This window comes from Sminthopsis crassicaudata, chromosome 3 (genome assembly GCF_048593235.1).
Source record: "Sminthopsis crassicaudata isolate SCR6 chromosome 3, ASM4859323v1, whole genome shotgun sequence".
NCBI lineage: Eukaryota > Metazoa > Chordata > Mammalia > Dasyuromorphia > Dasyuridae > Sminthopsis > Sminthopsis crassicaudata.
The window spans coordinates 48,119,638-48,143,636 of record NC_133619.1 but is presented as its reverse complement, the minus strand read 5'-3'; the positions used below and the strand labels follow the sequence as shown (position 1 = coordinate 48,143,636).

Sequence of the window (23,999 nt, the reverse complement as noted above, 5' to 3'; positions counted from 1 at the left end):
TTTTTTCCTGGGGAGTTGATTAATAGCTTGTTCTATTTCTTTTTCTGAAATGGGACTATTTAAGCAATTTATCTCCTCCTCTGTTAATCTAGGGAGCCTATATTTTTGGAGGAAGTCATCCATTTCACTTAAGTTATCAAATTTATTGGCATAAAGTTGGGCAAAGTAACTCATTATTTCTCTAATTTCCTCTTCATTGGTGGAAAGATCCCCCTTTTCATTTGTAAGACTATCAATTTGATTTTCCTCTTTATTCTGATCAAATTTACCAAAGGTTTATCTATTTTATTGGCTTTTTCATAAAACCAACTCTTGGTTTTATTTATTAATTCAATAGTTTTTTTACTTTCAATATTATTGATTTCTCCTTTTAATTTTTGTATTTCAAGTTTAATTTTTGGTTGGGGGTTTATAATTTGGTCTTTTTCTAGCCTTTTAAGTTGTAAGCCCAATTTGTTAATCTTCTCTTTCTCTATTTCCTTCAAATAAGCCTCTAAAGATATAAAATTTCCCCTTATTACTGCTTTAGCTGCATCCCAAAGATTTTGATATGATGTCTCATCATTGTCATTATCTTGGGTGAAATTGTTAATTGTTTCTATAATTTGCTCTTTCACCCAGTCATTCTTTAAGATGAGATTATTCAGTTTCCAATTACTTTTTGGTCTATTTATTCCTAACTTTTTACTGAACGTAGCTTTTATTGCATTGTGATCTGAGAAGAAGGCATTTATTATTTCTGCCTTCCTACATTTAATTTTGAGATCTTTATGTCCTAATATATGGTCTATTTTTGTATAGGATCCATGAACTGCTGAGAAGAAAGTATATTCCTTTCTATTGCCATTCAGTTTTCTCCAAAGGTCTATCATACCTAGTTTTTCTAATGTTCTATTTACTTTTTAAATTTCTTTCTTGTTTTATGGTTTGATTTGTCTAAATCTGAGAGTGCAAGGTTGAGATCTCCCACTATTATAGTTTTACTGTCTATTTCTTCTTGCAATTCTCTTAAATTTTCCTTTAGAAAGTTAGATGCTATACCACTTGGTGCATATATGTTTAGTATTGATATGGCTTCATTATTTATGCTACCTTTAAGCAGGATATAGTTTCCTTCCTGATCTCTTTTAATTATATCAACTTCTGCTTTTGCTTGATCTGAGATAAGGATAGCTACCCCTGCTTTTTTGGCTTTACCTGAATCATAATAGGCTCTGTTCCAACCTTACTCTGTATGTATCTCCCTGCTTTAAGTGTGTTTCCTGCAGACAACATATTGTAGGGTTCTGATTTTTGATCCAATCTGCTATCCCTCTCCGTTGATGGGATTGTTCATCCCATTCACATTTACAGTTAAAATTACTAATTCTGTATTTCCTGCCATCATATTATCCCCAGATTATGCTTTTTCCCTTGACGCCCCTGATCCCCCTCCCCGATATTTAATTTACAGACCCCCCTTGTGACGCACAACCCTCCCTTTTTTTAAGTATCCCTCCCCCCCTCCCTCCAAGTCCCTTCTCTTATTCTCCTTTTCCTTTTTCCTTTTTCTCTCCCCCATTTTAATGAGGTGAGAGAAAATTCTCTGAAAAACAAAAATGTTAATTATTTACTCTATGAGCCTCTCCTGATGAGAGTAAGATTCACACAATGATTCTCCCCCTTAATAAATTCCCTCAGATATGGTGTATTTTCTATGCCTCTTCATGGGATGTAGTTTCCCTCTTTTTATCATTCCTTCCCCTTTTTCTGAAATGACCTCCTTCTCTTTACTACAGCCCCCTTTTTTTCTTTTATATCAGTAAAATCAAATTATCCTTGAGTACTTTTTATATACCCACAACAGAGTTACATTTCTCAAGGGTTCTGTGTACCTTTTTCTGTGTCTCTTCAGTCTTGTGGATGTAGATCAAATTTTTTGTTTAAGTCTGCTTTTTTTCTTAGAAACATATAGAATTCCTCTATTTCATTGAATGACCATCTTCTTCCATGGAAAAAGATGCTAAAGTTAGCTGGGTAGTTCATTCTTGGTTGCAGTCCTTGATCTTTTGCCTTACGGATTATCAGGTTCCAGGACCTTCTATCTTTTAATGTGGAGGCAGCCAGATCTTGAGTGACCCTTATTGTGGCACCTTGGTATTTAAATTGTTTTTTTCTAGCTGCTTGCAGGATTTTCTCCTTTGTGTGGTAATTCTGCAGCTTAGCCACAATATTCCATGGTGTTCTTTTTTTAGGGTCTGTTTCAGAAGGAGTTTGATGAATTCTTTCCACATCTACTTTCCCTTCTGTTTCTATTATCTCTGGAGAGTTCTCTTTGATAATTGCCTGTAAAATAGAATCTAGGCTCTTTTTTTGGTCATAGTTTTCTGGAAGTCCAATGATCTGCACATTATCTCTCCTAGATCTATTTTCCAGGTCTATAGATTTTCCCAGTAAGTATTTGACGTTGTTCTCCAGCTTCTCATTTTTTTTGTTTTGTTTGGCTGATTCTTGGGTTCTCTGTGAATCATTCATTTCTATTTGTTCCATCCTGACTTTTAAGGAGTTATTTCCTTCTTTCACAGTTTTTAGTTCTTTTTGTAAATGCCCAATTTCGTTTTTAAATGAATTATTTTGCTCTATTGATTTTTTTCCATTTCCCTAATTTTTGTTTTTTGAGAATTATTTTCTTTTTCCAATTCAGAAATTCTATTTTCTTGAGACTTTTTTATCTTCTCCAATTCAGAAATCCTACTTTCCTGTGATTTTTTAACCTTTTCTAATTCACAAATTTTGTTTCCCTGCATCTCCTGTGAATTCTTTATTTTTTCCAACTCCAATTTCAGGACGTAGTTATTCTCTATCATAGCTTCCCTTTCCTTTTCCCAATTTTCTTCAAGCTTTCTTAACTTTTTAATAGTCTCATCTAGGAGAGAGTTATGTGATGGGGGGCAGGAACCGTTCCCCTTTAGGTTGTTATCTGCTGTCTCTCTGCTGTTAACTTCCTCGGGGTTGGATACCCGCTATTTCTCTGTGTAGTAGGAATCTATGGTTTTTCTGGCTTTTTTGTTCATATTTAAAAAATCTTTTGGGGTCTGTCCCTGGGTTAGGAAATTATTTATTTACTTCTTTACCAGCTTGCTCCCAGACCGGATGGATGCAGTGGCTCTTGTGCCTGAGCTAAGAGAGAGCTCTGGGAGAGAGTTCCCCACCCCCTCCCTGGAAGTGCCTCAGAGGTGACTAGCACTGCTGTGCCCCGAGGGCGCTGTGTTTTAGTGGCTTCCCTGAGGTTGAGATTGAACAGTAAATATGGCACAAAGCCTAGCATATGAGTCCAGGTGGGGAGTGGATGTCTGCAGCAGGTGACGTGAAAAGCCCCTGTGCTCAAACTGGAAGTGTCTGCCAGAAACCGAGGTCCCTAGTTCAAAGGTTCCACTCCTCTGGTACTTCCGGATCTGAGTTCCACTCCCTCCAGCTAAGCTAGGCAATGTGTGTTGCCTTGGGCCGTATCCACCCACTTGTCAATCTCTTAACTATTCTCAGGTGGTAGCTGAGGCCACACCCCCTGGTGCCAAGATCTCCTGAGTCACCCCCAGGGTCCGGGGAAAATCTAATCTTTCTGAGTTTTTTTAAAGTATTTTAGCTTTCTCTTCTGAACTGCTATATGCTAAGCAGAGAAGAGCTAACGGCCTGTGCCAGATTCCTTTATCTCAGTGGCTTCTCTGTTCCCAGAGCCCTTCCCAGCTCGATCAGAGCAGTATGCTAGCACCCAGCCATCTGTGCTGGCCTCTCTTCTTCCTCCCCTGGGAACTGACCTTTTCTGTTGAAACTCCAGATTCTCTTCAGCTGGTAAGTCGTGCTTCCAGTCCTTGTGGTATCTATCAGTCCAGGGCTATTTGTGAGGCTGATTTATCTAATTGGTTGTGAGGGAGTGAGGACGTTCACAGAGTCGTGTGTTTCTTCTCCGCCATCTTGGCTCCGCCCCCCAGAAACTATTTTTCAAGGAGTTATTTTCTTTTCCTATTTTGTCAAATCTATTTTGTAAGGTATTATAGGCTTTTACCATTTCATTAAATCTATTTGGTAAATAGTTTTCTTTAGATAATGTTTCTTTTTGAAACCCTCTTGCAAAATTTTCATTTCCTTTCCTTATCTTTCTTCTCGTTTCAAGTTCCTTTTTGAATTCTTCCAAGAGAGGCTTGTGAGATGGGGACGAATTCCTATCATCCTTTGGGATCTCATCTGGAGATGACCTGCTTTTAGTGTCCTCAGAGTTTGAAATCTCTTGTTCTCTTTCTCCATAAAAAACTATGCTGAGAGTTCTTTTTGCTTATTGTTTTTTAAGATTGAGGTCTGTTTTAGATAAAGGGGGGATTGTCCAAGCTTCCTCTATTAGGCTAAGTTGGGTCAGTGCTGACTAACTTCTGGTGCTAGTTGGGCATGGCCAGGGCCCAAGATATTCTGGGGTTGAGCGGCTGATTTGCCTTTTGCATTTGTGTTGGATGTTTTCCAGCTAATATGCTGATTTATCGGCTTGTAACAAGGACAGAGGAGCCAGCACTGCTATAGATTCCTCCTGCTAGATTCCTTGGTGCCTGAAGCCCACACCACCCTGGATGGGGGGAGGTCTGCATTACCAGTGCTTGGCCTACTTCCCACAGTGGTCAATTGAAGCAGACCTTTTCTGGAGATCTTTAAAATTATCTTCTGGCGGAAATATGTCACACTGCAAATACTTGTGGGTTCTGTCACTTCAAAACCAGATCAAAGGCTCGATTTGCTGTTAATTTGAGGGATATGTGAGAGAGTTCTGATAAAGTCATGTCTCCTCTCTTGCCATCTTGGCTCTTCCACCCCCAGGACAATTTTCCTAAATTACTTCTTGCATTTTTGTTTCAAGGTTCTTTTTTAGGTCACAATTGTCAGGCAGTCCAATTTTCTCTTCTTAAATCTGTTCTCCAGATCTGTTTTTTAACTTTTATTTCTCATTTGGTTCTCTTTGTTTTGAATCTCTAAAATCTATCCTTTCTGTTATTTCCTGGTTTGTCTTAACTTTTTTGTCTTGTACTTGCTCCATCCTCATTATCAAAGAATTATTTTCATCTTGAGACTATTTCTCCTTTCCAAGTTGGTTTCCTTTTTCGTTTCATAAGCTTTTGGTTTTCCTTGCACGGATTTTTTTTTTTTTTTTTTTTTTTTTGGTTAGTTTTTCCTTAGTGTCTCTGATTTGACTTTTAACTTCTTGTTTGAGTTGTATACATTCTCTTTGGGTTTGGGGCCATTTCAGGTTACTCTTTGAGATAAAAGCTCTTTTACTTAATCGTCCTCCTCTTAAAATGAACTCTCGGCTTCCCTGTTGCCATAATGTTCCTATGGTGGGATTCTTCTTAGCTGGTGCATTTTTTAAAAAAGATTTAATACTATTTTAAGGACCTCTACTTGTGTTGTAAAGGGATGGTTCCTCATGCTTCCTCTTCAGATGTGCCCTCTGTCCAGAAACCCCAAACTCTCTGACCCAGAAGCACAAACCAAGAGCATCCCCTCTTGGGTGTACCAGCACTCTGTACTAGCAGCCAATAGCATCCCAGCCCCTGCCTCTGCTCCCACCAGGGTGTGGTTCCTTCTTGTCAGGGCCACTTCCTCAGGTCCTCAGTGGGCCAGCTGTTGCCATCCTAATCAGCCCAGCTTCACTTATTCTCCAGGAGGCTCACAACTTCAACTTGATTTGACTGTGAGATAAAAGTGTCTGTGGTTTTTGCTGAAGCTCCAGCCAATACCTAGCCAGGCCAAGGGTCCCCACTTCTTTTTTCGGTGGATTTAGCCTAGTGATGATAGTTCAGACAGGAAAATCCTCAGTCCAATGGCTTTCTTCCCATCTTTGGGGCTGTGTCTAAAGGACCTCCATTCTACCCCAATTTTTTTTTTTTTTTATTTTAATGTCTAAATTTGATCGGCAGCATAATGTTGTCAAGCCTGTAGGCAAAATAGGCAGTGCTGGAAGTTAGCATATTTTTGATGATACTTCTAGACTCCTCCATTTAAAGAAAGAAACTTTTTAAAGAAACCCCAAAAGGGGCATTATTAGCCAGAATGGCCTCCCTGGGTTGTTTGGGAGGAATGGGAGTGGATGACAAAGGCAGGGTTCACTTTACCCCTCCTCTTTTGAGTTGTAATGAGTTTGGCAAGGCGGGATAGGGTGGATTTTTGTTGTTTGGAGCATTCTCCTAGTATCATTTCTGAGTCATCTTTGTAGCTACACTCTGGAATAGTGCTGGAGACAGGGTTGGAGATAGGCTGTACTTTAGGTCTTATATTAATGGCACTGGTTCTGATAGGGCTGGGGGGATTAGCATTTTCTGGACAAGACCATTCTTCTTGGAGCATTTCTGCAGCAAGTTTCCGAACACATTTTGGTGTACTGGTGTCCCGAAGGCGAAAGACAGGGTCCAGTGGGGTACTGTTGGAGAGAGGGCTAAGGGCAGTTTCCTCTTTAGATCTTAGTTTCTTAAATGCACTGAATTTTTCAGGGTGGTTGGGACCGGCTTTTTCAGAGCATAATTCCGGAGGCCTGATGGTGGAGGTGAGGGCGTTGGGGACAGCCTTGGGTGAAGTTTCTGAATCATTTGTGAAAATAGGATGGACTTTGCTGTTCCTGTTTGGAGCTCTGTGTGTTGTTTCAGCACGGGATGCAGAACGAGGGGGTGGATTAATCAAAATCAAAAGAAGAGCCAGGGCCTTAGGAGGAATGTCAAAGCCTAAATGTCTCATCCACCAAGGGCCCCCAGCGTTCCTCTCCTTCCTTGGTGAGCTCACAGGAATATTGTGCCCCTGGCTCCTGAGGTCGGAGGGTTGCTGAATATTTTCCAAATACAAGGCAAAAATACGGTGACGGGGACCTGAGCGTCTCATTGCTTTTGCCTGTTGCTCCTCGACCAAGTCTGTGAATGAAGAAGGGACCATATGAGCAAAGGTGAAGGAATCAGGAAATGTGGGTAGCAAAGAGCAGCAGCTCTGAGATTATGATTGGCCAAGGAGTGATTCCTGGCCTTTGGTGGGCAACTGGACCTTTATCAATGTGCTCTTGCCTATGCTCTCCCTTATCACACACTTGGAGGAACCCCAAGAGACAACTTCATTACTTCCAATTTTTTCTGGTAAACCACTTATTTGTACAGAGTTGTTTGTATGGAATCACCCCCTTATACTGGAAACTCCTTCAAACCAGGGCCCGGCTTGGGCAATTCTTGTATCCCCCCACTGCTTACTATGGAGCTTGACCCACTCTAGATAAGAAATGTTTATTGACTGTGGCCTCTACTTATTCTTTCCCCTTTCTCTCTCCTAAACTCTCTGTACTCTGATTTCTCACATTCTCATTGGATTGAGTTTTACTAAGTGAAATGCAAAGTTACTATGATAACCTCCAAAGGACAAAAGTGAATGATCCCTTTTTGAATATAATTTCAATTAATTTAATATTGAGCCCATTACATTTAAAATTTTTTCTTATACATTTCTTAATGTAAAGATTTTTTAAAGATGTTTGCTTTGTAGGTTCTTTCCCCATCCACAAATTAAGAAACCACATATGAAATTATCCAAAACATTTTCATAAATTTGTGAAAAAACATAGACCTCCCACCTTAATGAAAATAGAACACTGAAGAGAAATTATTTTAAAAATAGAGAGATTAAGAAAAAAATGAGAATGCTTCAATCTGTATTCACACATAATCAGTCCTTCTCTGTGAATGAATAAGATTTTTTATCATAAGTCCTTTAGAGTAGTTGTACAAGATTTTGTGAGTGAGAACCATTAAAATCCTTTACTCCTGATCTCCCTAGAACCTTGCTATCATTTCATATACAGCATATTTTGCTTTGTTCGTGGAGTACTTTTCAGGTTTTTTCCCCCCCATGGGAACATTCAGCTCATCATTTCCCAGAGAACAATGATATTCCAATAGATAAACACTTCAAAAATTGCTTTTACTATTACTATTGCTTTCCCCTCATTTATTCTCTCTCTCCTTTCACTCTCTCTTCAAACATGTTTTGCTATTGACCACTGACTCTCTTCTTTTATCATCCCTCTCCCATATTCTATTGCCCTCCCATTTTCCTGCAGGCTAAGATAGATTTCCATACACCTATTGAGTATTTATGATGTCTCTTATTTGAGCCACTTCTGATAAGAGTAATGTTCTCTCAATCTCTCCTCTCCTTCTTCAATGAAAAAGCCTTTTTTTTTTTTTTCTTTTTCTTATGGCACATAATTTGCAGCACTCCACTTTTTCCTTTCCCTTTTCCCAGTACATTCCTGTCTCACTCCCTGTCATCATTTTTAAAAAAAGATATTATTCCTTCATACTTCACGCACATTCGTTATCCCCTGGCCATGTATATTCCGTCTAACAGCCAGAATATTGAGAATGTCCTAAGGAGTTACAAGTATCATTCTTCTATGTCGGGATACAAACATATACAGGTTAAACCACGGCCAGGGATATTCATCCTGCCTCAATCTCTCTTGAGCTCTTTCCCCCAATTCCCATGTAATATCTAATGGACATTTTGAACCAGATGGCCAATTGCACTGGATCCTCAAGATGTCCAAAACAGAATCTGTTCTATTTCTCCTACCCTCTGTTCTCTTCTGAAATTCCCTTTTTTGTCACCCAGGTTTGCAGGCTCAGTCATCCACTACTCTTCCCTTAGCTCAGCCCACATGTCTTCCAACGACTTAGTCATCTTTTAATTCCTTACTAGATGACATTTTTACTATAGGAGTTTTTTGGTTTGTTTTTTGTTTTTGTTTTTCCCCTTCTTTTCTCCCATAGATATCAGCCTGGTGACCGTGTACACCTCTGTCCTAAACTCTTCTGATAGCCTCATAGTTCCATTAGGATTATGCCTTCTGACATTTTTATATACTCTGTATTTACTTGGCATATTCTAGTTTGTGTACTTCTGGCCCTCTCTCTTAAGATGAATTTGGGGGGAGGTGTCTTATTGAATACAGTGACTGACATAAGAATAATCATTGCTATTTATTTAGTGATTGACCCTCAGCCTGAGGAAATAATTTGGTTTCTTTGCACCATGATGAATTCCAGGAATTTCCTGAGGAAAAATACTGTCATCAAATAAGTACTGAGGACTCTGCTTCCAACATCCCATCTTCCCAGCTAAAGGAGTATCAAGCAGCCCAAAAAAGACTTAATCTCTCATTGGACACAAGTCAGCTATTGCTTTTCATTGTCCAATACGTTTTGATAAAAAATGATCCATTTCTAGAGGTCCCTTTCCCTGTTTCCTCCTTTTCCCATTCCATCTCTCCCCTCTCCTCCCCATTAAAAGTAATTCAAAGTCAGCAACTGAGAAATTCCTTTTAACAACTATGGAAGAAATAGAGGTTGAAACTTTGTAGGCAAATTGTCAGTATAAAGAAGAATTTTTAAAATTTGAAAAATGAAGAAATCTTTAAAGCTCAAAAACAAGGGCACAAAATTTCTGAAAATTCTAATATTCTTTGAATTGACAATATCCTACATACTGGTCAGGCCTACAGTCCACCGGCTCCCATCCCTGCTTCTTCTTTCCCCTTAACATTTACTCATAGTCTTTTACTCAAATCCACAAGATCTAAGGGGACAAAGTAACTACAATGTGGGCCTGAAGGGCAAGAATGAGCACCTTGAAAGCCCTAACCTTGAAAGCTTCTACCCTGGAATAGCCTTTCTGAACCCTTTCAGTGCCTTGAAACATACCAGCTCTAAGAAGAAATGACAGATTGGCTACCCAAGCACAGGGAGAAAAGGATTTTCCATACCTACCTGGGATATCTACAAGTAGGATAAACAATCTTTTCCACCCCCCCTTCCAATTAAAACAAGCAAGGGAATATATATTCCTTTTGAGATTTGCAGAGAACTTTTTCTATGAATTTAAAATATGGTTTGGAGTTTTGTGGGATAGGTAGGCTCCAGTACTTGTCTGAAGGTTAATTGTCAGAAAAAAAGTTAAAATCTTTGATACTGCTCTGCCTCATCTCGTCTCCAGCTAAGGGGATCCCCACATCTCTCATGGCATGATAAGATATAAGGGGCTTAAATCTGTAATTTATGTAATGATTGTTACTCACATCTTTTAAAGAAAGTCATAAAGGTTATGGGGTTGACTTGAAATCAATTCTTTGGGGGTTCGATTCCTTCCTTTCTCATTTAGGCTTTAATGAACACAGGTTGCTCAAATGTATGATAAGCTTGAATCCCCCCAATGGGGGGCTATTGCTCTAAATGAAGACCTGGAGGCAGTCTCAGGGTCACATCAGGGAGAGAGAGAGCAAACCTCTCCCTTCTGCCACCTGCACTGCACTCCATAGCCTTTCCCCCTATACATCTCCTTTGATCCTTACATCAACCCTGTGAGGAAACAGAGGCAAATGGGAAATGGTTTGCCTCAGGGACACTGAGTTTGAAAGGCAGTCATCCAGACTCCCAGGCCCACATCATTCTTAAGAACCGAGGAGCTTCTTCAGATTAACAACAAACAAAAAGCCATTTTCTTTGTGGTGAGTCTCAGATGGTTTGAGTAATCTCCTCAGAGTCTATAGAAGAGTTGTCTCCCTTAAGTTCTCCCATGTATCCCAGCTGCTCCCCCAATGAGGACAGACCACAAGCATCTTGTCCAGCTCCTATTGCTGTCACAAGCAATGTCTCTCTCATTCATCTCTACTCCCAGTGGCTTCCCACAAACATACATACTTCCCCCCAATACAAACTCCCTCACTCTTCTTCCTAGACATATTCGGCTGTCCCCACTCCAGAATAGTGAGTATCATGGAGTCTCTTACCTGAAAGAGCTTCACCGAGATGCAAAACCCAAGGCAGCCCCTTAGGTGGTGAAGTACGAAGTGATACCTCTCTGTCCCTCTGTCTGTCTCTGTCTCTCCCTTTCTCTCTCTTTCCCACTCTTTCTCTCTCTCCTCTTTCCCTCCCTCTCTCCTCTCTTGCTCGTTCTCTCCCTCTTTCTCTCCCTTTCCCTCTCCCTCTCTCTCCCTTTTTCCACACTCTCTCACAACCTTTCTCAGTTTTCTCTCACACTTTTTATTCACTGTTTCTCTATCCCCACTCTCTCTTTCCCTCACCCTCTCTTTCCCTCACTCTCGCTCCTCTCTTAACTCTATTTTCTACACCGCACTCTCTCCTCTCCCTCTCCTCTCCCTTTCCTCCTCCTCACTCTCTCCCTCTCCTACGCCTCTCTCCTCTCTATCTATCCCTGTCTCCTGTCTGGGCTCTGGTGCTCTCTATCTCCGCTCAATATCGCACTCTCACACTCTCTATCTCGCCTGCTCTCTCTCCCGCACAGAGCACGGCTCTTGGGACTCCTGGTCTTTTATCCCCATAATGCTTTGTGAGGTCATCATGACATCACATACCATTTTCCTATGATATCATTTCCCTCCCTCCAATCAGCTCTCTCATTGCAGATAGGATTCTTTATGCAGAGACAGGAAGCTTGTTCCTGACTTACTTTCCTGAACCCAAGCCCCTGAGCCTTCATTGGGTTTCAAACACTTTCCCACTAATTCTCAATAAACAGTTTTGCCATTTTCCCCCTAGCTTGCATCTTTACCAAACATGAAAAACATCACCGACTCTGAAATTGTAAAATTCTAGTCTGAGTATCCATTAGGAAGAAAATACATTTCTTCCTAATAGATAGATAGATAGATAAGGGGAATTTAATAGTTTGAATGTAAACTTTTTCACATCAGCTTTTTTTTCTTTCCCTCTATGGTTCATGTCCAATCAAGGAGAGATAATGTGGCTTTTTTATTGATAGGGCAAAGAATTTTTCATCTTCCCCCTCTTCTTCTTAACACTCCTTACCTCCATCCACACCTTTTTCTCAAACATCCTTTTGTTAGGATTCTTACAAGGTGCTAAGTCATTGGAATGGATATCATTCAATGGTTCAGTAGGATTGCTCTGATCCTACAAGGAGATGTTATGAGCCAGAACTTGAGACCAAGTGTTTATGTACCCATGTACTTAGTTCACACCTTTAAAGGAGTTCTCTCATTGGTTCACACATTAGACTTCATGTCTTTAGAGAACATAGAAAAGGACAGGTCCACTCTCTGAGAGAAGATTCAGAGCCAGGATTCAGTGGGGAGATTCACAAGTCCTGGAGATTCACAAGTCCAGGAGATTCACAAGTCTAAAGAAACAGCCTGCTCATGGACTTCCAGGACATTCAGAACTAGGATTGAGTTCGCGGAGATTCAGAAGGTAGAAGCCCCACAATCCCATACTCTTGGAGGCCGAGTCTGATTCATTCCCATTTTGACATTTGTGCTGGCTGGAGAATATGGACAAGAGCTCTCGGGAATCAATGAGAGAGATAGGGCTCTGAGAAAGTGAAGTGGACACAGAAAAAGATTCAGGATTTGGAAGGGTACAATAAAGGATCCGGACTGTAACTCTTGGCTGCAAGAGGTGATTATTGGCACTTAACTGAAAGCAAGGCTGCCTCCAGAACCTCCCCAACAAATCCGAGCCCAGAGAACGATTACCATTTAAAGAACAGAAAATGACATGTTGGGGCCTAATTTGGGGCAGACAGGATCCTGAGTTCGGTGGAACAAACCTCTGATCTGCATCTAATGGAAAAGTCTCTCTGACCCAGAAATTAGGGTGAGTACAACAAGGAAACTTGGCTAAAGAGCTAATGTAGAATTTCAACTCAATGGGGCAGATGTTTAGAAAATAGCCTTCTGTTTCTGTTCAAGGAAAATGTTTAGAGAGCATTGTCAAGTTATGAAAAGCCAAGCACTGATTATAATTTTGAAGGAGATCACAGAACTTTTAGAAACTGTGCTGGTCATATGCCCTTGTTTTTGTATGGAAAAAAATTGGATCTAGATGAATGGGAATTAGTAGGAGAGCAAGTAGGTGAACACTGCAATTCCAATCCAAAGTCTATTTCGAAAGATATTCTTCATACATACAATTTAATTCAAGTGGCTTTACAAAGTGTTAGACTAAAGAAAAGGAAGAAAGAACAGGAGGAGGATCATCCAACGAAACTAGGTGAAAAGGATGAGTCAGGTAACAATGGAGTTAAGTACAATGCTGAGCAACAGGAGCATTTCCCATCTCCTCCTCCCTCAATTAAACCTTCATGGGTGGAGGAAAGAGGAGGAGGGGAAGAGGCAGTGACACAAACAGAATTGCCTGTGAAGCAGCCTATGACAAAATTAGAAAAAGCAATGGTTAAGGCTAAGGGAGAAGGACAGAATATACGATATGTTATAGATGCATTCCCTGTGATTGAAGAGCATGACTCTTCTGCTCAAACAAAAAGATACACTCCTTCTGATGTGGATAAAATTAAGGATTTGAAAAAAGGTAGCACTCTTTATGGGGCCACATCATCTTATGTTAAGATGTTACTAGATAATTTTTCTTATGAAATCCTAACCCCTAATGATTGAAAATCCATAGCTAGGACAGGTTTAGAACTTAGACAAACTTGTTGTGGCTTTTGGAGTATCATGAATTATGTAGGATTCAAGTCAGTGCAATAGGGAAACAGGAGTTAACACACAATTGACTTTTGACCAACTAGCAAGTGAAGGTCAGTATGGAGAGAATAGATCCAGTGACTTCCCACAAACATACATATCTCCCCCCCGCCCCAAATACAAACTCCCTCATTCCTTCTCCTAGACATATTCGGCTGTCCCCCCTCCAGAATAGTGAGTATGATGGAGTCTCTTACCTGAAAGAGCTTCTGCGAGATGCCAAGGCAGTCCCTTAGGTGGTGAAGTATGAGGTGATACCTCTCTGTCCCTCTCTCCTCTCTATCTATTGCTCTCTCCTCTCCTCCGCCTCTCTCCTCTCTATCGCTCTCTCCTCTCCTCCGCCTCTCTCCTCTCCTCCGCCTCTCTCCTCTCTATCACTCTCTCCTCTCCTCTGCCTCTCTCCTCTCTATCCCTCTCTCCTCTCCTCCGCCTCTCTCCTCTCTATCTATCACTCTCTCCTCTCCTCCGCCTCTCTCCTCTCTATCGATCGCTGTCTCTTGTTTGGGCTCTGGCGCTCTCTATCTCCGCTCAATATCGCACTCTCACACTCCCTATCTCGCCTGCTCTCTCTCCCGCACAGAGCACGGCTCTTGGGACTCCTGGTCTTTTATCCCCATAATGCTTTGTGAGGTCATCATGACATCACATACCATTTTCCTATGATATCATTTCCCTCCCTCCAATCAGCTCTCTCATTGCAGATAGGATTCTTCATGCAGAGACAGGAAGCTTCTTCCTAACTTACTTTCCTGAACCCAAGCCCCTGAGCCTTCATTGGGTTTCAAACGATTTCCCACTAATTCTCAATAAACAGTTTTGCCATTTTCCCCCTAGCATGCATCTTTACCAAACATGAAAAACATCACCGACTCTGAAATTGTAAAATTCTAGTCTGAGTATCCATTAGGAAGAAAATACATTTGTGTCCAGCGTGAATAGATAAGGGGAATTTAATATGTTTGAATGTAAAATTTTTCAATTCAGTTTTTTTTTCCCCTCTGTGGTTCATGTCCAATCCAGGAGAGATAATATGGCTTTTTTATTGATAGGGCAAAGAAATTTCCCATCTTCCTCCTCTTCTTCTTAACTGCTTTAACACTCCTTACCTCCATCCACACCTTTTTCTCAAACATCCTTTTGTTAGGATTCTTACAAGGTGCTAAGTCATTGGAATGGATATCATCCAATGGTTCAGTAGGATTGCTCTGATCCTACAAGGAGATGTTATGAGCCAGAACTTGAGACCAAGCATTTATGTACCCATGTACTTAGTTCACACCTTTAAAGGAGTTCTCTCATTGGTTCACAAATTAGACTTCATGTCTTTTAGAGACCATAGAAAAGGACAGGTCCACTCTCTGAGAGAAGATTCAGAGCCAGGATTCAGTGGCGAGATTCACAAGTCCTGGAGATTCACAAGTCCAGGAGATTCACAAGTCTAAAGAAACAGCCTGCTCATGGACTTCCAGGACATTCAGAACTAGGATTGAGTTCGCGGAGATTCAGAAGGTAGGAGCCCACAATCCCATACTCTTGGAGGCCGAGTCTGATTCATTCCCATTTTGACATTTGTGCTGGCTGGAGATATTTGGACAAGAGCTCTCGGGAATCAAGGAGAGAGATAGGGCCCTAAGAAAGTGAAGTGGACACAGAAAAAGATTCAGGATTTGGAAGGGTACAATAAAGGATCCGGACTGTAACTCTTGGCTGCAAGAGGTGATTATTGGCACTTAACTGAAAGCAAGGCTGCTTCCAGAACCTCCCCAACAAATCCGAGCCCAGAGAACGATTACCATTTAAAGAACAGAAAATGACATGTTGGGGCCTAATTTGGGGCAGACAGGATCCTGATTTCTGTGGAAAAACCTCTGATCTGGATCCAATGGAAAAGTCTCTCTGACCCAGAAATTAGGGTGAGTACAACAAGGAAACTTGGCTAAAGAGCTAATGTAGAATTTTAACTCAATGGGGCAGATGTTTAGAAAATAGCCTTCTGTTTCTGTTCAAGGAAAATGTTTAAAGAGCATTGTCAAGTTATGAAAACCCAAGCACTGGGTATAATTTTGAAGGAGATCGCAGAACTTTTAGAAACTGTGCTGGTCATATGCCCTTGTTTTTGTATGGAAAAAAATTGGATCTAGATGAATGGGAATTAGTAGGAGAGCAAGTAGGTGAACACTGCAATTCCAATCCAAAGTCTATTTCGAAAGATATTCTTCATACATACAATTTAATTCAAGTGGCTTTACAAAGTGTTCGACTAAAGAAAAGGAAGAAACAACAGGAGGAGGATCATCCAACTAAACTAGGTGAAAAGGATGAGTCAGGTAACAATGGAGTTAAGTACAATGCTGAGCAACAGGAGCATTTCCCATCTCCTCCTCCCTCAATTAACCCTTCATGGGTGGAGGAAGAAGGAGGAGGGGAAGAGGCAGTGACACAAACAGTTGTGAAGCAGCCTATGACAAAATTAGAAAAAGCAATGGTTAAGGCTAAGGGAGAAGGACAGAATATACGATATGTTATAGATGCATTCCCTGTGATTGAAGAGCATGACTCTTCTGCTCAAACAAAAAGATACACTCCTTCTGATGTGGATAAAATTAAGGATTTGAAAAAAGGTAGCACTCTTTATGGGGCCACATCATCTTATGTTAAGATGTTACTAGATAATTTTTCTTATGAAATCCTAACCCCTAATGATTGAAAATCCATAGCTAGGACAGGTTTAGAACTTAGACAAACTTGTTGTGGCTTTTGGAGTATCATGAATTATGTAGGATTCAAGTCAGTGCAATAGGGAAACAGGAGTTAACACACAATTGACTTTTGACCAACTAGCAAGTGAAGGTCAGTATGGAGAGAATAGATCCAGTGACTTCCCACAAACATACATATCTCCCCCCCGCCCCAAATACAAACTCCCTCATTCCTTCTCCTAGACATATTCGGCTGTCCCCCCTCCAGAATAGTGAGTATGATGGAGTCTCTTACCTGAAAGAGCTTCTGCGAGATGCCAAGGCAGTCCCTTAGGTGGTGAAGTATGAGGTGATACCTCTCTGTCCCTCTCTCCTCTCCTCCGCCTCTCTCCTCTCCTCCGCCTCTCTCCTCTCCTCCGCCTCTCTCCTCTCTATCTATCACTCTTTCCTCTCCTCCGCCTCTCTCCTCTCCTCCGCCTCTCTCCTCTCCTCCGCCTCTCTCCTCTCTATCGCTCTCTCCTCTCCTCCGCCTCTCTCTTCTCTATCTATCGCTGTCTCTTGTTTGGGCTCTGGCGCTCTCTATCTCCGCTCAATATCGCACTCTCACACTCCCTATCTCGCCTGCTCTCTCTCCCGCACAGAGCACGGCTCTTGGGACTCGTGGTCTTTTATCCCCATAATGCTTTGTGAGGTCATCATGACATCACATACCATTTTCCTATGATAACATTTCCTTCCCTCCAATCAGCTCTCTCATTGCAGATAGCATTCTTCATGCAGAGACAGGAAGCTTATTCCTGACTTACTTTCCTGAACCCAAGGCCCTGAGCCTTCATTGGGTTTCAAATGATTTCCCACTGATTCTCAATAAACAGTTTTGCCATTTTCCCCCTAGCATGCATCTTTACCAAACATGAAAAACATCGCCGACTCTGAAATTGTAAAATTCTAGTCTGAGTATCCATTAGGAAGAAAATACATTTCTTCCTAATAGATAGATAGATAGATAGATAAGGGGAATTTAATATGTTTGAATGTAAAATTTTTCAATTCAGTTTTTTTTCCCCTCTGTGGTTCATGTCCAATCCAGGAGAGATAATATGGCTTTTTTATTGATAGAGCAAAGAAATTTCCCATCTTCCTCCTCTTCTTCTTAACTGCTTTAACACTCCTTACCTCCATCCACACCTTTTTCTCAAACATCCTTTTCTTAGGATTCTTACAAGGTGCTAAGTCATTGGAATGGATATCATCCAATGGTTCAGTAGGATTGCTCTGATCCTACAAGGAGATGTTATGAGCCAGAACTTGAGACCAAGCATTTATGTACCCATGTACTTAGTTCACACCTTTAAAGGAGTTCTCTCATTGGTTCACAAATTAGACTTCATGTCTTTTAGAGACCATAGGAAAGGACAGGCCCACTCTCTGAGAGGAGATTCAGAGCCAGGATTCAGTGGCGAGATTCACAAGTCCTGGAGATTCACAAGTCTAAAGAAACAGCCTGCTCATGGACTTCCAGGACATTCAGAACTAGGATTGAGTTCCCGGAGATTCAGAAGGTAGAAGTCCCACAATCCCATACTCTTGGAGGCCGAGTCTGATTCATTCCCATTTTGACATTTGTGCTGGCTGGAGATATTTGGACAAGAGCTCTCGGGAATCAAGGAGAGAGATAGGGCCCTAAGAAAGTGAAGTGGACACAGAAAAAGATTCAGGATTTTGAAGGGTACAATAAAGGATCCGGACTGTAACTCTTGGCTGCAAGAGGTGATTATTGGCACTTAACTGAAAGCAAGGCTGCTTCCAGAACCTCCCCAACAAATCCGAGCCCAGAGAACGATTACCATTTAAAGAACAGAAAATGACATGTTGGGGCCTAATTTGGGGAAGACAGGATCCTGAGTTCGGTGGAACAAACCTCTGATCTGGATCCAGTGGAAAAGTCCCTTTGACCCAGAAATTAGGGTGAGTACAACAAGGAAACTTGGCTAAAGAGCTAATGTAGAATTTCAACTCAATGGGGCAGATGTTTAGAAAATAGCCTTCTGTTTCTGTTCAAGGAAAATGTTTAGAGAGCATTGTCAAGTTATGAAAAGCCAAGCACTGATTATAATTTTGAAGGAGATCACAGAACTTTTAGAAACTGTGCTGGTCATATGCCCTTGTTTTTCTATGGAAAAAAAAATTGGATCTAGATGAATGGGAATTAGTAGGAGAGCAAGTAGGTGAACACTGCAATTCCAATCCAAAGTCTATTTCGAAAGATATTCTTCATACATACAATTTAATTCAAGTGGCTTTACAAAGTGTTCGACTAAAGAAAAGGAAGAAAGAACAGGAGGAGGATCATCCAACTAAACTAGGTGAAAAGGATGAGTCAGGTAACAATGGAGTTAAGTACAATGCTGAGCAACAGGAGCATTTCCCATCTCCTCCTCCCTCAATTAACCCTTCATGGGTGGAGGAAAGAGGAGGAGGGGAAGAGGCAGTGACACAAACAGCTGTGAAGCAGCCTATGACAAAATTAGAAAAAGCAATGGTTAAGGCTAAGGGAGAAGGACAGAATATACGATATGTTATAGATGCATTCCCTGTGATTGAAGAGCATGACTCTTCTGCTCAAACAAAAAGATACACTCCTTCTGATGTGGATAAAATTAAGGATTTGAAAAAAGGTTGCAGTCTAAGAATGCTGATGATTTATGTGGGATTTTTGAATCCTGAAACTTTGCTAAAGATGTGGATTATTTTAAATTGATTTTTAGTGGAATCTCTGGTGTTCTCTAAGTATACTATCATATCATTAGCAAAGAGTTATAATTTGGTTTCCTCATTACCTAATTTAATTCTTTTAATATCTTTCTCCACTCTTATTGCCAAAGCTAGCATTTCTAATACAACATTGAATAGTTTCATTCTATAAAAACTCTGTTCACAAACATAAGTGCTGCCAAAGATGGTTGCCATTTTGAGTGCATGGTTCCTGAGATGAGGATATGTCTCAGAGGGGAGAGATGCACAGAAATATATGAAGGCTGCTTGACTTGAATGCATCTTTCAGAGAGTCACAATTCTGCATTTCAGCAAGTTCCATTTGGTAAATTGTATCCACATTTTCAATGTCAACAGAAAATGGGTTACGGAAAAGCTGTATGTCCTGTTCATGGAGATGAAGCTCTTTAAATCTAAATTGGGACTCCTTTTGCAATTTTTCCAATGAATCCACACATGTTTTGTTTGGGAATGCAATCAGCGGTTTTGCTGCTAACAGATTTTGAGTTGTGGAGAGATGGCAGAAGTTTTCCTACTTCACTTGTTTGATGAGGAGGCCTAATTTTACTTCAAATGCTTTGACATGTGATGATTGCATATCGCAGATGAGCTTCCCCTTTCCTTGAAGTTGCATATTGAAATTGTTGAGTAGTTCTGTTACATCTGTCAGAAAGGCAAGGTGCCATTTCCATTCTGCATCATTGAGCTCTGGTACTTCTTTGTTTTTTGAAAGCAGAAATGTTATAATCTGTGGAAGTAAATCATAGAAACGTTTCAAAACTCTCCCTTGCCTCAGCCAACAGACTTCTGTGTGATATAGAACATCTTCATACTCAACATTTAGCTCAGACAGAAATTCCTGAAATTGTCTGTAATGAAGTTAATACAAGATTCCACAATTTTCTTAACAGAGTCCCTCTCACTTCAGTGATTTACAACACAGCGATTGTTGGTAGATGAGGCAGGGTATGGCTGTTGGATGAGAATGGTTAAGCTTGCCCATCTCTTGATTAATGTGAGCAATCACTCCTTTCTTAGACCCCACCATGCTAGGGGCACCATCAGTTATCACACTGGCTAGTTTAGCCCAGTCCAGCTCCAAACCATCCATAGTTTGGCAAACCTTTTCTTAGATATCCTCTCCTGTAGTTGTTCCTTTGATGCTTTGCAGTGCAGCAAGCTCTTTTATGACTTCAAAATAATCATTTGTCCTATGAATAAAAATGAGAAGTTGTGCAAAATCACGAACATCATTGCTTTCATTGAGTGCCAAGGAAAAATATGAAATTATTTTTTGTGGAGTTTTGCAAATGCTGATGCAGATTGTCTCCCATTTCTTCAATCCTCCATGTAACTGTAGGTCCTGAAAGTCTCAGTGTACTAAATAAATCGGCCTCCTCTGGACACATCTCTTTGGCAACAGAAAGAAGGCATTCTTTAACAAATTCTCCTTCTATGAATGGTCTGCCAGTGTGTGCTATTAGCTTGGCAACTTGAAAACTTGCTCTCCGTGATGAAATATTCAGCTGCTTCTGCTTCACAAAAATACTTTGCTGAGTTGTCGATGTATTTTTCAGTTTTAATATTTTATCTTTTCTCACTTCTCTAACCAACCATATTTATCTTTATGTGGAGTTTCATGTTGTCGATGCAAATTATATTCTTTGAACACAGACACTATATTCTGGCATATAAGACATACAGCTCTTTCCTTGTACTTCATGAAAAAGTAACCATAAGTCCACTGTTCTTTGAATATCCTACACTCCAAGTCAATTTTTCTTTTTCTTGACATCATTATTTTTAAGGGATTCCAAATTTCTTTTAGTAAAATACACACACACACACACACACACACACACACACACACACACACACACACACACACACATATATATATATATATATATATCACTACAAAAACAACATACAAGCAATAACTTTGCCCACAAAGAGACATACAGACTGCAATGCCCAACTTCCTCCAAGCTGCCTCTGAGCTGTGATGCCTCCGTTTCCCACATTCTCTCTCCTGCTTCAGACCTTTCCTACACACAAGTCACTGCTCAGGCGGCCCTCCTAAATGCCCTGGCTTCCTCTCAATCCTGGGATCAATTCTCATGATCCAGAGCTGCATGACTGTATGTGCTGCACTTGTAATTTATCATAATCGCAGGCAAGACTGTGGATATATGTATATAACTGTGTGATATATTGTATGTGCAGAATAAGCTTTGGTGACAAATTGTGCATTGGGGCTTCCAGAGGAGGTCATCATGTGACTTGAAGCTGCACAAGTGTATGAGGACCTTAAGAATCTGGAGGGGGATGAAGCAGTACACCAGCTCTGCACCCCCTCATACTCAGGATAAGTGGGGGGGGCACTAAAGTCAGACCCCAGTGATTATAAGGTGATGACATATGTTAGCAATATTCAATCTCTTCATGAAACTACAGAACAAACACACAATGATAAAACTGATGACCACAACAGCCAGACATGAGGTCACTATGGATACAGGGCCATGGCCTAGTACCTGGAGCCTCACTCTGGGCAACAATAGCAGTCAGTACTGCAACATGCACTAGAGAGGAAGCTGTTACGTTGTCATTACAGCATAATGACAATAATAAAGTCAAGCTGGGACTTGTAGTACTAACTGTTACTATTCCAGCACACCAGACACAGCCCATATATTCCCCCTGCAGTGGCTGTGACATGTGCAGCATACACTGTACATCCCTCACAGCTATCTGTTGTGGTGGCTTATGCTACTTTACAAGGCCACAGGCCATCAGTTCTACCTCTTCTGCATCTCTCTCCCTTCCCCACACCACACACCCCGACCTGGGAACTCACCTCACCCCAGTATTGCCTCACACTCTATCTCCATTGCTTCAGTCCAGTGCTGGAAGTGTACGTTGCTAATGTGAGTTTAGGGTGAACATTACTTCTGTTCTGATTTTGCCATAACCCAGGGGCCACATAAACGTCCTCAGCAGGCCGCATCTGACCCGCAGGCCATAGTTTCAGGACCCCTGTCCTAGAGACTTTGCCTTCCAGAATTTCATGTTCCATGATTTCAGATCTGCATTGCAACTGCCAAGTTCTGTGGAATCCTTATTATAACTCCCTAATATTTTGATTTGTTTCTTTCTGGACATTTGTGTTATTTATTTATTTATTTATCTATCTATCTATCTATTTATTTATTTATTTATTTATTTATTTATTTATTTATTTATTTTTTATTTCCTTTTCCATTTAGCCATATACATTCTTCAAAAAGTTGTTTTCTTTAGTATATTCTTGAAACTCCTTTTCCATTTGTCCAATTCTACTTTTTAAATAATTTTCCATGCTGTTGCCTGTTTTTTTTTTCAAAATTTTCTTATATCACCTTTCTTTTTTCCCCAGATTTTTCAACTGCCTTTTCTATAAGATCTTTTAACATCTTTTTTGAGCTCTTCCATGTTTTATTTCTGAGCCTAATAATACCTGCCTCTTTATTGGGGGGGAGGGGTTGTCCATAGGTATTTTGACACTGTCTTATTCTTCTGATTTTGTGTCTTGGTGTCCCTTCTCTGTGATAACTTTTTATGGCCAGAGTCTTTTTATTGTTTTTTTGCTAATCTTTTTTTTTTTTCTTTGGCGGGGGGGTTTAGGCAGGAGAAGATGGAGGAAAGGGAGTTTGAATTGTCTCTTTTGGGCTATTTGCAATATTTTTCCTTAATCTGATAATTTTGAAGTTTAGCTATGATATTCCTTGGTGATTTCATTTTGGGGACTCTTTCATGAGTTGATTGGCGAATTATTTCAATGGCTATTTTACCTTTTGGTTCTAAGATACCAGGGCAGTTTTCCTTGGTGACTTCCTGAAAGATGATATCTAGGCTTTTTTGATCATAGTTTTGAGGGAGTCCAGAAATCCTTCGATTGTCTCTCAAGTCTATTTTCCAGGTCAGTTGTGAAGGTGGTGTATGTGTGACTGATGTTTACATACCCTCCTTCTAGGACTTCTGGAAATCTTTTACAAAACCGTGTTGATTTATATTAAGTTGTTTTTCCAATGAGGTATTTTACATTTTTCTTTTATTTTTTCATTTTTTTGTATGACTAATTCTTGATGTCTCATTAAGTCATTCATTTCAATTTGTTCAATTTTAACTTTTAGTGAATAATTTTCTTCAGTTACCTTTTTTAGCTCCTTTTGTACTTGGGCAATTCAATTGTTGAGTTGTTTTGTTCAATGCAATTTTTCCATGTCAGAAACTATTTTTCTTTTCTTTTTTTTTTTATTTTATATATATATATATATATATATATATATATATATATATATATATATATATATATATATATATATATATATATATATATATATATATATATATATATGATATTATCCCTTGTATTCATTTTTCCAAATTATCCCCCCCCCTTCCCTCTATTCCCTCCTCCCGATGACAGGCAATCCCATACATTTTACATGTGTTACAATATAACCTAGATACAATACATGTGTGTGAATATCATTTTCTTGTTGCACAATAAGCATTAGATTCCGAAGATACATGTAACCTGGGCAGACAGATATTAGTGCTAACAATTTACATTCACTTCCCAGTGTTTCTTCTCTGGGTGTAGCTACCTCTGTCCATCATTGATCAACTGGAAGTGAGTTGGCTTTTCTTTATATTGAAGATATCCACTTCCATCAGAATACATCCTCATACAGTATTGTTGTTGAAGTGTATAGTGATCTTCTGGTTCAGCTCATTTCACTCAGCATCAATTGATGTAAGTCTCTCCAGGCCTTTCTTTATTCCTCCTGCTGCTCATTTCTTACAGAGCAATAATATTCCATAACCTTCATATACCATAATTTACCCAACCATTCTCCAACTGATGGACATCCATTCATCTTCCAGTTTCTAGCTACAACAAAAAGAGC

At 40.2% G+C, this 23,999-nt stretch overlaps 1 protein-coding gene across 5 annotated transcripts; it reads right to left on the bottom strand.

Annotated features, from left to right (window-relative positions):
• Positions 1-5,153: 5,153 nt before the first annotated feature.
• LOC141560379 (uncharacterized) lies at positions 5,154-21,993 on the bottom strand. Of its 5 annotated transcripts, none has more exons than XM_074298412.1 (3): positions 16,626-16,913; positions 13,768-13,828; positions 5,158-6,917 (listed from the first exon to the last, which is right to left on the bottom strand). In XM_074298412.1, exon 3 carries the CDS (start codon positions 6,886-6,888, stop codon positions 6,061-6,063), a length of 828 nt encoding a protein of 275 aa, XP_074154513.1. In that variant the 5' UTR covers positions 6,889-6,917; positions 13,768-13,828; positions 16,626-16,913; the 3' UTR covers positions 5,158-6,060. The 5 variants fall into 5 exon arrangements, with proteins under 5 accessions (XP_074154511.1, XP_074154513.1, XP_074154516.1 ...); XM_074298415.1 differs by having other exon boundaries at positions 5,190-6,917; positions 13,768-13,849; XM_074298411.1 differs by lacking the exon at positions 16,626-16,913 and adding an exon at positions 14,023-14,153 and having other exon boundaries at positions 5,895-6,917; positions 13,768-13,932.
• Between the last annotated feature and the right edge of the window lie 2,006 nt (positions 21,994-23,999).

What these genes read in the sequence shown, in the direction of transcription:
- LOC141560379 (XM_074298413.1), bottom strand. Translation starts at nt 6,888, where the DNA reads ATGAGACGCTCAGGTCCCCGTCACCGTATTTTTGCCTTGTATTTGGAA.